We start from the raw sequence: 15,766 nt of genomic DNA on the forward strand, positions 1-15,766 counted from the left end.
TTACCATGAAGAAAGCACTTCACACAGAAAGTGACAACCATCTTCCTGCTATCTTTTGCCAGGCTCTGGTACCCAACCATGCCTGACTGTGATTTAAATTAGGGTGACCCCTTCCTCATGCATTATGGGTGCCATCCTCTTGCCCCTTTTTCCTCCTTGACAGGGATAACAACATTTAATTCCCCCCCAAATTAAAACTTAATTGAAATTTGATCAAAACACCCCCAAACTGCCATATAATAGAAATGCAAATGAGGCCTGGCCTATTCGCTTGTTTCGCCTTGCTTCTCAACAGGTGTTGGCAGTTCCTTCCATGATGGAGCTTCTGTCCCTCTGGAGTTCTCAAGAAGCCGTGGTCTGTTCTTCCCTCTGTTCACTCCCCAGTAGGTGTCAAAAGCAAACTGCTGCTCCAAAGATGCAGGCTCCTGACATTTGAGTCAGAAAGGAATCCCTTTAATACGTAAAAGGGATATTATTACTTAAAAGACAGCTTTAGCTTTTTTTTTTTTTTTTTGCAATGCACTTGCAGGAGAATAAAATTACCCAAGTACAAACTTGGCTTTGGATTCCTTTTAATATTTTATAGACATCAAACACAGCACTTCCAAAACACTGTTAATTAAAATCCTGATGGTGTCATTTACATCTCGTACTTCAAAGGAAGCGATGATGTCAGTTTCCTTGTATCTTTAAAACAACTCAAATGTAGCAGGGGTGTTAGGAGCAGCCCTGGTCTCTGGAGAGCAGGGGGGCTCCAGGATGTGACTGTGACTAGCCAGGAGCTCAAGGGATGCACTAATTACTTAGGGATTGATTTTCCAGGGATTTAGGAGCACTAGTCCCCCTGACTTTCAGTGGGATTTGTCCTTCTAAACCCCTTAAATGCTTCTGAAAATCCCACCCTTAATCTGCCCAAAAGGCAGCAGATTGGACCTGCATTTATTTTTAATCCAGATGTTGGGCTCCAAAGACTACTGATCCCAGCATGCAAAGCTTCAACTTAATCCAAGCAGCTAAGCCAAGACGGAGCATTGCACAATGGGACCTGTAGTCTCTGGGTGCTGCATCTCTGTATTAAAGACACAGTCACAGGTTTCAGAGTAGCAGCCGTGTTAGTCTTTATTTGCAAAAAGAAAAGGAGGACTTGTGGCACCTTAGAGACTAACAAATTTATTAGAGCATAAGCTTTCGTGAGCTACAGCTCACTTCATCGGATGCACAGTCACAGGCTGCACTGTGGAATTCTGTGGCCTGCACCGTGGCCCCCTAGAGGTGTAGATGTGGGCCAAATCCTATTCCCTTTGAATGGCAAAGAGTCCATTGATTTCAAGGATCTAAGATTTGGTCTCTTGGAACACAGTTTCCAGATCTGAGCTACTAAGATGGGTTACCCGGTTCCATATATGGACAAACACATGGGGACAGAGCTTGCCAGAGGAACTGAGAGGTGCCGAACACCCAGCATCTCTCATGATCCATTGGAATGTAGCTATCTGAGCACCCAAATGTGAAATGGGCCCCGACAGTCCTGAGGATAGAAGCTGGACTCACTGTACTTTAATGCCAGCAGAGAGATCACACCTGTCCTCCTGGTCTTTATCACTCTGCCACCTGGACAATTGCCTTGCTTTCCAATCCATTGTTTCCAGCCGAGTCTGTCCTGTCCCACTTCTTTATTGCAGTGAGTCCTGATGCCCATCAACTCAGCTGTGCCCAGATTTACTCCCATGCAAGTTGGATTGTGGCAAATCTGTGAATGGCATTCCATTTTTTTGTACGGCATGGAGGTGCCGTGGGGGTCAGAGATCTATCTGTGAATTCATTGGGGCAAGCAGGCCTGACACTCTCTTCCTATGTGTTTGTACAGATCCTAGCACAGCAGTCCCCATTCTCAGCTGGGGCCAGGTCTATTGTCATACAAACAACAATTATAAAAATAATTAACGTATTAGGCTAAACCAAGTGTTTGCTCAATAATCCCTTCCTATTGTGTGGTTTATTTGTTCTCTCGTATTTACCTAAAATGTGGGTTTATATGTGGTTGGACTAAAAATAATCAGCATTTCTCTGTTACCTTCCCTTAGAGGATCCCAAAGCTCCTTGCAAACATTAATTAAGGCTCACAACTCCACTGTGAAGGACATATTATTCCCATTTAATAGCTGGGGAAACTGAGTCACAGTGAGGTGAAGTAATTTGTTGAAGGTCACATGTATAGTCAATGGCAGAGACAGGAAGGACTCCCAGGTACTTTCCAGGCCCTGGCTTAGACTGCTAGGCAATGTGAAACATGCATTTCCAAACTGTTAGATTATTTCCCTTTAATGCTTTTGTTAGAAGCTGAGAAAATCAGGGGGTTATCAAAGCAGTCTCTTCTTCGTACCATTACAAATAAGGGCTGCGTCACATAAACATCATTGTTCAGTGAATGCCAGGGTTTGACGTGTGTCATAGACTGATTCTTGCACTCATTGAAATCAGCAGCAATTGTCCCACTGACATCAGACAAAGCAGGAGCAGCCCTAAGATGTACAACAGTCCTGCTCGTTTTCTCCTGGACTCTGAAGCGCTGCAGCTTCCCATGTGCTGAACTCAGATCCAGCCAACATGCAGGGAGGGTTTGGTTTGTTTTTTTAAAGGTGAACTTCAAAGGAGCAGTAAAGGGCACCAAGAGAAAAAAAAACATCTTTGCTCTGCGGTTTCTCTTTCAACAGAATTTCATGCTTGTGAAGGATGCTGGCTTCACAGCCCTGGAGACCGTGGCTCTGAGTTTATATCCCGAGCAGGTACAGCCCAGGCAGACAGGGCAAACTGCCCCCATGCCATGCTGCCAAGGTGCCTTCACCTGGTTCTGGAGTGACTCCACATCTCAGGGCAAGAGAGGAATTCATTCTCCATGGCCCAGCCCATCCCATCCTTGGCTGCTGCTGACACCGGGAACCAGGGCAAGATGGGAAGGGGGGCAATTAATGCCAGTTGCAAAGTGAATATCTCTCTATTAGGAACCAGACTGAGACCTTCCACTTCATCTCACTCATGGCACGGAACAGCCTCAGCCGGTAGAGTGTGTGGTCTCTGCTGGCACAGACTGCGAAAGCGAAAAGTTCAGTAGCCCACAACTAATGCCCTGAGCCATCCAGCTCCCACAAGCTAGCCTGCGTGCCATTGAATCAATGATGAAAGACCTCCCCATCCCCCGATTATAACACAAGCCTTTCAACCCAGTCAGGTGGAGGCAGAAGTCGCAGAGGGTGCGGCACGATCCTTGAATCATCTTGGTATCAGCCTGTCTCCCTTACAAGGGAAAATCTCCACTGTGACCAGTGTGACCCTAGCAGCCATTCATAAAGGGACTTGCCAGGCAGGGAGGCTTGAGAAGAAAATGAGAATAAGGAGGATTAAGAAGGCAAATAGGAGCAAAGAGTGGGGATTAATGACATGAAAACAGACTGATGAGAAAGGCAGCTAGGCAGTTGGATGGCAAAGAAGGGATGGGAAAGAAAGAGGTTGGGAGCCGGGAGCCCACTCAGAGTGCTTTCAGCAAGAGGCGTGGGGGCAGCTAGGCAGTTGGATGGCAAAGATTTGATTGAATTAGTACCAGGGGAAGGGGCAAGGGACGATTACTGGTTGAAAGGATAAGGAGGAACAGAGGACAGGACAGGGAGTGAGTAGAGCCAGGGACCCAGAATCTGGAGCTAGAAACCAGGAGATGTAGTGACACTGGGATTGGAGGGACACTCCATGATCTTTCGGAAGTACTAAGCTTTTGAAGCCTCGCTGAAGTCAATGGGAGTTGCAGGTGCTCAGGGCCTTTGAAAACCAGGCCATCATCATTGGTGTTTGGGGTACCTGCATAGTCCCTGCCCTCTCACTTTCCCTATAGGCCAGGGGGCCAAATTCTGCATGGCCCAGTGAGATAATCCCATTGACTTCACAGACATAGCAGACAGCAGAATCTGGACCTGGGAAACTAACATCCAGGAGACTAGCCTACAGCTTGCAAAGACAAGGGCAGATTGAATTCCAGATCCTGTGAAGCTTTGCAAGGAGCTGGAAGGCTGGGAAGAGGGGGAGAAGGGAATTAGTAAAAAGGACAGAAGGGCATGGAAGACTGTGATCATCGGGGCCCAGGAACGAGATGGGAAGGGATTCTCTTTCATCTCAGGATCTTGTTCCCTGATCTATTGACTGTGTATTACTTAAGAATTCCCAATTAAGACATGAAAAGAAAAGGAGGACTTACGACACCTTAGAGACTAACAAATTTATTTGAACATAAGCTTACGAAAGCTTATGCGCAAATAAATTTGTTAGTCTCTAAGGTGCCAGAAGTCCTCCTTTTCTTTTTGCGGATATAGATAACACGGCTGCTCCTCTGAAACCAATTAAGACATGGAAGTTTGGTGGGTGCTTGTTCCAAGGTCAGGCCCAGCATTATTAGAATGACTGGTTAGCTGGGAACCTTGCTGTCCTGCATGGTTGCCACACTCACACTTAGGAGAAACCTTCTGAATCTGAATCTTGTCTTATTAACACAATTAATAAAGTCCCAAACCCAGCAAGGCAGATAGAAATCACACAGCATGTGTGTCTGAGCATCCACATCCTCCCACCAACCCTTGCAAAAGGACCCAGAGTGTCCGTCATCCTCATCCTTAACATCATCATCACCAGTGGTCATCATCCTGGCATCTCCTAAGAGTTACATCTCCCAAGTCACACAGGCCGGGACACAACTGTTAGAACGCGTTTATAATGCTGATGTCATTCTGCCTAAGGCACATTCAGTAGAGAGTTCAGCCCTTTCCCCTGATTTGTTGTTCCATTCCCTAGTAGTGGTGGGGTGCCCTTCTCCCTCAGGTTACTCAAGCTTCTCAGCACATACCTCGGTTACCACGGCACGCTTGTGGTCTGCACATGTTCCTAATGTAAAATATCCCAGGCTGGTATAAACTAGCATCTTGTGGTTACCTGCCAGCAGTTTAGTCATTATAACATCCTATTTTGTGATATCTTACTCCTGGTTAGCTGCTTATGCTAAGGGTTTTGAGCCTTATGCCTTGTTTAGCTAAGTTCTTGTAGGCTTATTGCATTACTGCCTTAACTTACACCCTTGTAAATACCTCTACCTGTAGGCTACACTCTTAAGGCACTTTACAAATATTAATTCTCCCAACTGCCCTGTGAGGCAGGCGGCGACAGTGGGTATTAAATATATATGCATGGTATCTATGAGGAAACTGAGGTTAAGGTGGGTTAAAGATTAAAGTGTCAGTGGCACAGCTTGGAAAATAGCCCAGGGATCCTGACGCTCACTAGAGTCCGCTTCTTCCCAGTTAAAGTCCGTGAGGAACACTGGTGCTCCCACATAGCAAACAAGGTGCTGCTACCTTGACTTTAGGAAAACCTGGTGAGACACCACTGGGGGTCTCTCATCAAATTACTTTCCAGTCAGGAAGGCAGCTAGCCAAGCCAGTATAAACCAGAATAGTTCCCTCTGGCCCAGCAGGATTTTGTGGGAATCCAAATGACAACACTGAACCAAAGAAATGTTATTATGAGTTGATCAGCGAAGAATTTAGTGTGTTAAACACAGCCCTGGGCCTGAATCTCCTCTCACTTACACCGGGGCAAGTCTGGATCAACTCCATTGAGGTCAATGACATCACCTTGGTCAGATAGGAGAATCAGGTGCACTGAATTCAATGGAGTTCACTAGGTCCAGTGCTTTCAGGGCTCCTATCTCTAAATAATCAATTTCCAGAAAGTTTGAGAGCTGATTCTTCCTCCCTCCTGCTGTGCCCAGAGCTCTGTAATCAGCATCAGGCTCCAAAAGGGAAACTGAATTGCTGGCACAGTGGCTGGCTGAGGGGAGCGCAAAGAAATCACTGACAAGGCTACAGGAGTGTCTGTGTGGTGGGGGCAATGGGGCGGGGGGAAGAAGGTTGGATTTCCTGGCATTCTCCCTCCCTGATAAAAGACATCTTATGGGGACTTCCCTGCTTCTCCTCTAAAAACCAGATCTCTGCTCTGAATACTCAGAGGCCACGGGGATATTTTCCCTCTTCCTGCCTACAATGAACGGCTAAGAAGATGCCCGGGGTGTGTGAATTTTTCCTGCTCATCCGATTCTAGGAATAAATCGCTGCCAGGACTTTTTGGTGGCAAGGCGTGGGGAAAATCCCCCTTACAAGCAAATCACTATTAAGTCACCTAGGAGGCGGTGGGGGTTATTTAGCTCTCTCTCTAAATAAAGCCAGGTCTGATTCCATGCTGGGTCCGGGGGATGGAGAGCAGATCCCCCTGGCACTTCCTTATGCCAATCGCATCACTGTAAAGGGTGCAGGTGGGGAATGAATCACCCGGATTCCCCCTATATATGAATCACTGTTACGACTATCCGGTGCGTGTGTGGTGGGGGGCGATTTATAGGCTCTCTCCCGAGTCCCTACCAATACGATGCATTGGTCAGGCTTAGGCTCCCCTCCCAGGCTCCTACTGGAGGGGGCAACTGCACCCCCACTGGGACGGGATGAGACAGGAGCAGAGAAGACCCGGCTGCCGGGGGACTCGGCGCACACGCAGCCCCGCCGAGCCCCTTCTTGCGGGCGGGCGCCTAACAGCCCATCGGAGCGCAAGCCCCGGACCTTTCCAGGTCCCGCCCCTCTTTTGCGGCTCGGTTAGGAAGGAGTTAAGTAGAAGCCCCGCCCTCTGAGGGGCTGGGGGACGAATGAGAGACGAGTGGGCGGGGCCGGGATGGAATGTTGTGAAAGTGGCCTTAGAACGCTGTGTAACAGCTGCTGCTTGGCAGCCTGAGAGAGAGAGAGAGAGAGACACAAGTAGAGAAATAGATGAATAGACCCAGATAGGTAGCTAGAAATAAGCGCAGAGGGATCAGAAAGAAATGGAAATCAAAATAAAGAGAGAAAGAGAGAGCTCAAGATAGACACACACAGAGAAAGAGACCAACATAGAAGTACTGAGAGACGAAAGGCGATCAAGCCAGATATGTACCCAGAAAGAAAGTCAGCAAGAGAAAAATAGAGGATTGGGGGAGAAAAAGATATTAATGTAGTTTAATAGAGAGTGATAGAAGAGGAGGTGAGTGGAGAGCAAGAAGAAATTAATCATGGAGTAGAGAGGAGGACACGGAAACAGAGAGAAAATAGGCAGGCAGAGAGAAAGGTGACTGGGTACAGTAACTAGGACATATTCTGTATAAATATGTACATGCCATACAGGCACACAGAGGTAGAGGGGGCTAATTACATAAGATAAGACTAGAGAGCATAGTTCTTCATACACCCATAGAAGTGGGAGAAAAAAAACTCCCCATACACACACAGAAATAACTCTCCACTCAGAGAGAAAGGGCTAACCAAAGGGGATAAAGAGAAAGAGAGAGCTTAATAAGAGGCAGAAAGAGCAGAGAGCTTACTCCTAAAAGACCTCCAAAAGACTCTAATGAGACTGAGGATGTCAGTATAACTCTGATCAATTAGTGACCAAGAGCTGGTTTGATTATCTGTGGAAAGGGCATGGGGACATGCCTTCAGCACTGCGATCTCTTTAACTGGAAATGCTCCCCAAACACAGCAAGAAGCTAGAAGTCAAAGCTCCACAGACAGAACAATCGAAGGATAGCAGATTGGAGCCCCGGCTGCTCTCTTGAAGCTCTTCAATGGCAGTGGAAGTGGTGATCTTTATCTATGGACCATTGAAGGTAAAGGGGAGACTGAGATTAAAAGCTGTCAGAAGTGGAAAGGAAAAGATTTCTAAATGAGAGCATTAGAGTGAGCCACTCAGAGAGACATTTATCTGCTGCATGCAGGAAAGTGTAAACTTTTGATACATAGAGAAGTCTGAAGGGGCTAGGGCAAAAAATCCTACATCTGAACTAAAACAGCAAAATGTGGGGGAGCTGATTAAAATGACACAGAGTATTAACCCAAGAGAAAGGAATGGTGTAACCTTTCTCTCCAGGGGTTTAAGAGCCAGGCCAACCAGTGGTAGAAAAATGATTATTGCTTAACACAGTTTCATGCTGAAATAAATATTGCATTGTAGAAGACAGAATCAGACAGTTTGGAAATCTTGTACAGCGTTAAGAAATTGAAGGGTTCAGAACCGAATGGTGCTGGGGAAGCTTTGCTATTAAATCTCCATGGGAGGAGAACAGATTTTAAATAAGAAAAGCAAGAAGAGTCCAATTTGACGTGTGTGGTGCTGGAAATGCTGGAAGAGCCTACAGGTTAATATAGTGCTCCGAAGTCCTGAAAGAGACAGGTTACAAAACACATGCTCCAAATTGCTCCCACTCCAGTTTGAAGCTGGCATTGGCTAGTGGACTTTGGAGTGCGAACTGAGCCCACTGGAATGATCTTCCTTTCTGAATCTACCTGCTGACTAAGTTCACCTACTCCTGGTTCAAATGAGGAGTCAGGGGCCCAGGTGAACATATGCAGACCAGGAAGAAATACATTTTCATAACTTTCTTTGCCTCTTGGCTTCTGCTTTTCTTCTTTGGAGGAGACCAACTAAGACGCCTGGCCTTCCTCACCAGAAAGAAAGCCGCAGTGCTGAAGAACTGGCCCCGCTGGACGGACAGGTCCCTCCTCAAGAGCTTTGCAGATCCCGAAGAACTTCAGAGCAATGGAGGCCACCACAAACAATCTGCCAAAGCCAGAAGGGAGTCAAGAATGAACATCTATAAGCACAGCAGGTGCCGCATGGAAACTTGCTTTGATTTTTCGAGGTGTGAGAAACATGGTTTCAAGGTCTTTGTCTACCCCATGGAGAGAGAGGACTCGGTGTCAGAAAGTTATCTCAAAATAATCACATCCATTGAGGAGTCCCAATACCACACCTCCAACCCAGAAGAAGCCTGCCTCTTTATCCTAAATATTGATACTTTGGATAGGGATCATCTCTCCATCCAGTACGTTCACAGCATCAACGATAAAATCCAAGGTTTCCCTCTATGGAATGACGGCCAAAACCATCTGATATTTAATCTTTACTCAGGCACCTGGCCGAATTACACAGAGGATCTGGGCTTCGACATTGGCCAGGCCATCCTGGCCAAGGCAAGTTTTTATGTTGAGAACTTCAGGCCCGGCTTTGATATCTCCATCCCTTTGTTTTCGAAGGAGCATCCTCAGAAGGGTGGAGAGAGGGGCTGGCTGTACCAGAACTCTGTGCCTCCTAAGAAAAAGTACATGTTGGCTTTTAAAGGGAAAAGGTACCTGACTGGCATTGGTTCTGACACCAGGAATGCATTACACCATATCCATAATGGCAAGGATATCATCTCCCTGACCACCTGCAAACATGGCAAAGACTGGGAGAAACACAAGGACATACGCTGTGACAAGGATAACTCTGACTATGAAAAGTAAGTCATTACTGATGTTGAGATGTACTCCAGTCATTACTGATGTTGAGATGTGATTTATGGGTGAAATCCCTAGGGGATGGAGGAAACTCCACACGAGCCGAGGTTCTGGACCAAGATAAATAGTGCACTGGAATGTAGTTAGCCAATGAAAATGCAAAGACAGAGGAAGAGGGGAGGAAAAGATGTCTCTCCTGGCTGAGAATCAAATCCTCTGCTGATGTGAATGGCCATTGCTTCACTGGCTGTGATGATTTACACCAGCTGAAGATCTGGCCCTGAACATTTTGAGTCACATAACAGACAGGGGTAATTTCTCTAGTCATCTTCCCCCTTCCCATCCTGCTGTATAAATCACTGCTTAATTTCCGTGATGGGAAGTGAAATGCAGGGTTGCCTGTTCTGTATTAAAGTTCAAATAATCTAGTGAGAGCTGTTCTTATCTGCAATCAGCGCAGCTGCCCCTCTAATATGAGATTTGCTTTTTTCCAGAATTCCGGCAGAGAGGAATGACACTTTCTCCCCTCGTCCCCCGCCCCAGCATAAATATTTTTATTGGAGCTGAGCCCAAACTAAACCCTCAGAGCTGAACACCCCCTAACGTGTTGGTGCTTGAAATCTGGATCCAGCCTTTCGGCCCTTGGCCCATAGCAGTGCCTTGGCTGGTGGAGAGGTTGTTTTATCGGAATACTGATTCTAGGCGGAACTTCTTAGCTTGCTAATGACGGGGGTTACTGCTGAGCTGTTGCAATGCCATGGTTGTTAGAGTCTTTACTCACTAAGATCACATCTACACTCAAGCTGGAGGTGTTATTACCAGCTCAGGTAGACATATGTGTGCTAGCTTTAATTGACCTCGTGGCTAAATATAGAAGCATAGCCATGGGGGTGAAGGTAGCAGGATGGCTAGCTGCCCCAAGTACAATCTTGCCTGGGATGCTAGGGACTTACTCGGGCGGCTGGTCTGTCCTGTGTGCATCTGGCTACCCAAGCTGGAAATTCCACCTTCAGCTTGAGTGTCGCTGTACCCGTAGGTGCGTCAATGCTGCCAAAAAAAACCCCCAACCCCCCTAGCAGCAGTGAGTCTCAGAGCCCGGGTCTACATACTTGGGCTCATGCAATGGCACTACAAATAGCAGCATAGACGTTCCCGCTCAGGCTGGAGCCCGGGCTCTGAAACCCAGCAAGGGAAGTGAGTCTCAGAGCCTGGCTCTAGCCCAAACAGAAACATCTACACCTTAGATGTCATAACGCGAGCTCGAGTCTGTAGCCCTGGGCTCTGAGACTCGTTGCCATGTTTCTGGGGTGATGGTTTTTTGTTTTTTTTTGCAATGTAGATGTAGCCATAGAGTCTGATCCTGAGCGGTGCTGAACAGCTACCTGTCCCATTGACTTTACATTGAGAGCGCTTAGCATCTCTCCGGAGCCGCTCAGCTCCTTGAAGGGCTGTAGCTGAGCATGCACTAGTCCAAGTGGGATTTTCCAGCAGGGCCGTGTTGTGGTGTCAGGCTCAGCTCAGTGCCAGTGGGCATTCTTGTGATTGCAAATGATCACTGACTGAAGGATTCCAGCAGCAGGAACATTCAGGTGAGGCGCGATTGGCCCCAGGGCATGAGCCACCCACTAACCGATGGTGGTGGTTAGGCATGCGGGCAGGTAATTCTATAATTGTTCACTTTGGAGTTTCTTGGCCCCACAGTGGTGCGCTGGTCCCTGTTAGAGACAGGATTTTGAATTAGATGGACCCCTGGTCTGCTCCAGTCCGACAATTCCTGCATTTTCCTCTGAGCTGTTATTGATGATGGTTGTCAACAATGAGTCACTTTCCTGACGGTCAATGTGTGTGCACACTCCGATCCAAGGTTTTGGTTCAAGCCTGTTGCTATCAGTTAGCAAGATGAGACCCAGCAGAGGGAGTCATTAGACATAGTGGAATAATGAGAGGAGAATAATGATTGTTTTGTCCCCTTTCTTTTATACTCCATCATCAGGAATCCCAGTGGGAGTTGTTCAGTCAGAAGTCCTGATGCCTCTAGTTTTAAATATAAGGGATGAAATTCTGCCCAGTAGATTTGAGTGGGCATTTTATACTTCCCAGGCAGCCAGGCACATAGGAAACAAACTTCTGGCACTGGTTGACCATTACAGCAGTGCAGATCAAAGTGTGCGATGGATCCCAGGATGCGCCTGCCCCAGCTGTGGGTAGCTCCAGATCAGCTCCAGGGGTTTGAGAGGCCATGTCTGTCCCAGGGGTGGGTAACTCTCATCTAGACCCGGCTTTGCAGTCTGAATGTACCTCATCCACTGAGCTGGCGCTCTGGGTCCCCAACAAACATCTGCACTGACCATGTTCCCTGCACTGCTCTTCCCTGTCTGTGTTCTCTCCATGCATCGTCCGTCAGGGTGTCCCCACATCATGCTACTCACAGTGGCTCTTGGTAGCATCACTGCAGTGGTCCCCTTGCTACGCTCTCTCTCTCTCTCTCTAGCCTCCCCCCATCCTTTTACTTTGCCTCCATCTCTGCCTTTGCTATGCTGCTTCTCTAAACCGTCACCCAGCTCCCCATGATGCTTCCTCTCCATGCCCTTGCTGGGGCACCTTAGATGGCTGAGGCGGGATGGATGCAATGGCTTCCTCTGGAGTATCTCAATGCCACTCTGAGCAGCACCTAGTAGAGGTCACGGGGCTCTGCACAGAGTCCTAATGGGTGGACACAATCTAACCGAATGCCAAATGCGGACACTTGAGCCCACCTAGGTTGCAGTTGCGTTGGTCAGTGCCTGCTCTCCTTGAAGCCAAGGACAAAGCTAGCACGGGATGAAACCCTATATGTACAGCACCCCAGAAACGCAGCCCCCTCTGAGGCAGGGGGCAGCACCCGGTGTGCCATGCAGGGCTGGGGGGAGGGAAAACGCTGGTTAAAGACCCCCGTCCTCTCTCAGAAATAGCCTGGGGACCTTTGACTGCCAGCTCTGTTCTCAAGGTTCGTCTGAAAGACCCTCACACAGTAAGGTGCGTTGGACTCAGTATAGCTACCTCCCATGGCAGAAGGGCTGAGACCGCCTTGGTAAGGTGTGAAGATGAGCATTCAGGGAGTATTGCCATCCCAAACTGCACACGTAGCCTATTGAACTAACTCCTCCAGCCGGGCTTGGGGTGTCATTATGGATCATAACGGCATCGCTAGACTGGTGTTCGGTTTGCACATCCCAGGGATGGCTCCTCCCGTCCGCAGCAATTATATCCTTTAGTGCAGCACTGGGAAGAGTTTTTGTGTGTGTGTGTGGGGGGGGTTCCATTCATTCTCCTCTCTCTTCCCCAAGGGGAGGGGACAGTTGGTGCTTGTCAGATCATAGGGGTCTTGGTAGTGGCAGCTCCCAGGGGCCACACTATGGCTGCAAAGCCCTGGGGAAGATATACATGTTGGTATTTTTTAAAGGTCTGTTCAATATGGTTTCATTAAAGATCATTAGTTCCTCAAGCCGACTCTAGCTAAGGTATAATAAGGCTATTGGCTCTTTCAAACATTGAGGATCTTGCATTCAAGTAGTGACTGGGTTCAGAACAATGATTCTGGGGGTTGGCTGCCATGGGCACAGGATACAGTGTCTTCCTTTGCCTCTAGATCACTAGTTGGCAGGGATAAAGCCCATAATCGTCCAAGGGCTGGTGAGCTTCCTAGCTGTTGTACGCACATGGCTCCCATCACTGTCATATCCGAACAGCTCCTGATCTGTCCTGTGTTTATCTTCATACAACCCTGTAAGGCAAGGCAGTGCTGTTATTCCCATTGTACAGATGGGAAACTGAGGCAGAGAGGGAGGAAGTGACTTGCCCAAGGTCACCCAGGGAGTCTGTGGCAGAGCTGGGGATCACACCCAGGCCTTGTGAGTCTCCGGCTGGCACCTTAATCGCTGCCAAGCTCTCCCTAGTGGCCAAGTCTCCACATCAGAGCCCCCTTTGTTGGCAGTCTCAGAAGATGCCAAGGCTGGAATACGCCTTAAGGCACTGAGCTACCTCCCAGGCTGAAAGGTAGATTTTGTCCAGATCAGGGTGAAGGCAGCTAGCCTGGGAAGTGGGCACTTGCTAGTGCTCTAGCTTCTTTTGTCAATGGGTAGAAGGCAGCGCTCACTGAGAACATGAGGCACCAACACGGACAGAGAGGATGACTCTCTCCAGAGCCCACCAAGGCTTTCTGTCCTTGCTCTTCTCTACTCAGTGATAGATGCCCTTCGGCAGCCCCATAATAGATTCGTAATATCTCCATCTCGCAGGGAGATCGGATCAACAGGAAAGGCCTCTCAGGACAACAGCATTAGAGCCACCATCGGCCGCTAGCATTAGGAGGTAGCGGGAGGTTAATATGTGGCCTGCGTGTGTCAGCAGGTGGAGCAGATTATCAGGGGCTGCAGGGAGACTCCGAGGAGTCAGGGAAATGAGAAAAGATCATCAGAATAACAAAGGCCCCTGGCAGTCTCGCCAGCCTCGCAGGACGCAGCAGCTGAAGCATTAACTCCGGGAAAGCCTCTCCGTAGCCTGCCCCAGTGTGGGGCGTTTCCCTGTGTGCCTCGGAGGGCCGAGGCGACCGGTTCTGTTAACTGGAAAGCAACCAGAAGCCCAGCCTCCCAGGTCTCGTGCGGACTGGCGAGAGGAGATCGTGGATGGGTCAGAACAGCAGAGACGTGCCCCTGTCCAGGTCTGCGTGAGATCCTGCTCGCCGAGCGGGTGGCGAGAGCTGCTACGTCAGGTCCCCGGAGCAGTGCACCCTGGTGAGGCTACCAGGTCCTGCGGCTTGGCATGGCAGAGGGAAAGAGGAAAGCAGCCCTCACTGAGAAACAGGACCATGGAGCACAGGGCAGCCCTGATCAGGGTTCTTGCGTGGAAGAGACTAGAAGGGAAAGGGGCCCAGAAAAGGAGAACCCACTACAATGGAGTAAAGCATGACCAAGGCCCTGAGAGCCTGCAAGTGGATATGGAGAGTCGCCATGAAGGGGTCCCCATGGGAAAGGGGGTGCTGTGACTGGACAGGGCTGGGTCTCCCTGTTCCTGCCTCTGCCACAATCTCCCTGTGAGAGTTTGGGCAAGTAATTACCATCTCTCTGCCTCATTTTTCCCCTCTGTAAAATGGGAGCAATAACACTCCCTGAGGGTGTGCACTGGGGCCTTGCAGCAGCTCAACCCAGGCCAGGATTCGCCCCAGGGTCCAGAAATGACTGGTGAAGCCTCCCACTCAGAAGGGAATAGGAGCAGCCTGGACCCACTGCCAAGCCCAGCTGAGAATCAGAAGGAAGGAATGGTTCTTCCCTCTCTGAACACAGACAGTGCTCACTAGAACCTCATTGCAGTCAATGGATTTGCACCAGTGCACGTGAGATCACAATCAGGTCAAGAGTGTTTGCGTCAGGGGAGCTTAGGGAGAATCAGGACAGGTCACCCCGTGATGTGCGTTTCCAGGGGCTGGGGTCGGGATGCCTTTGAGGATACCTGTGGTCTCGGAGAGGCACATCCTACGGTGGGCTAGCCCCCTGCCCCCACTGCTTGGATAGGTCGCTTCGTGCTGGGAATCAGACCCACAGCTCAAAGCGTGGATGTTCCCGAAGATGGGGGAGGGATAGCTCAGTGGTTTGAGCATTGGCCTGCTAAACCCAGGATTGTGAGTTCAATCCCCGAGGGAGCCATTTAGGGATCTGGGGCAAAAATTGGGGATTGGCCCTGCTTTGAGCAGGGGGTTGGACTGGATGACCTCCTAAGGTCCCTTCCAACCCTGCGATTCTATGATCCTGAGTCACAGAAGGTTTAGGTACTCACCCCCTCTGAGCGTGTCTGTGTCTTCCACCTCTGGCAAGCGTCTCTCTCTGCAACTATTGCAGGATCCCTCGTACTCCCAAGAGACAAAGTGAAGGTTTATTTCTTGTGCACGTGACAGAGGCATTGTCAGCCTGGAGAGCTCTGCCTCGTGCATAATTAAAACACCCCTTGCCCTGGAGCGCTAAATGTGCCTCTGGCTCAGTAATTGCTATCCCGAGAATCAAAATAAATGGTGTATTAGTTTAACTACCCAGCCACCTGCTGGATTTCACCTCCTGTCAGATGCCAGGCGCTCTTCATGTCTCATCCATCACAAAGGAACAGTTCCCCAGGAATTAAAATGCCAGCCCGGCAGGAAGCGTCCTCGGTAGAAGAAGGAGAGCGGGCATGTGGGTAGCAGCTAATGTGCATTGGTTTGGGGAGATGCTTCTGAGAGCATGAGAACGAACGTTTGTGCAGAGACCGCAGGAAGCTGGGACACAGGCCAAAAGAGTAATATGGCATCAATGTGAATGTCCCAGTGAAGGAAGGGAGTTGTTACTGTTTCCTTCCTGAGAACAGTA

The 15,766-nt window shown here is 48.9% G+C and overlaps 1 protein-coding gene across 1 annotated transcript in view; it reads left to right on the forward strand.

The window, feature by feature from the left end:
- Positions 1-6,668: 6,668 nt before the first annotated feature.
- EXTL1 (exostosin like glycosyltransferase 1) overlaps positions 6,669-15,766 on the forward strand; it is a 47,167-nt gene continuing 38,069 nt past the window's right edge. Inside the window, 1 exon segment of the mRNA XM_038377981.2 lies at positions 6,669-9,394. Coding sequence (XP_038233909.1) covers positions 8,460-9,394 — 935 coding nt within the window. The 5' untranslated portion in view covers positions 6,669-8,459.

The sequence above is a fragment of the Dermochelys coriacea genome, chromosome 19 (assembly GCF_009764565.3).
Source record: "Dermochelys coriacea isolate rDerCor1 chromosome 19, rDerCor1.pri.v4, whole genome shotgun sequence".
Lineage (NCBI taxonomy): Eukaryota > Metazoa > Chordata > Testudines > Dermochelyidae > Dermochelys > Dermochelys coriacea.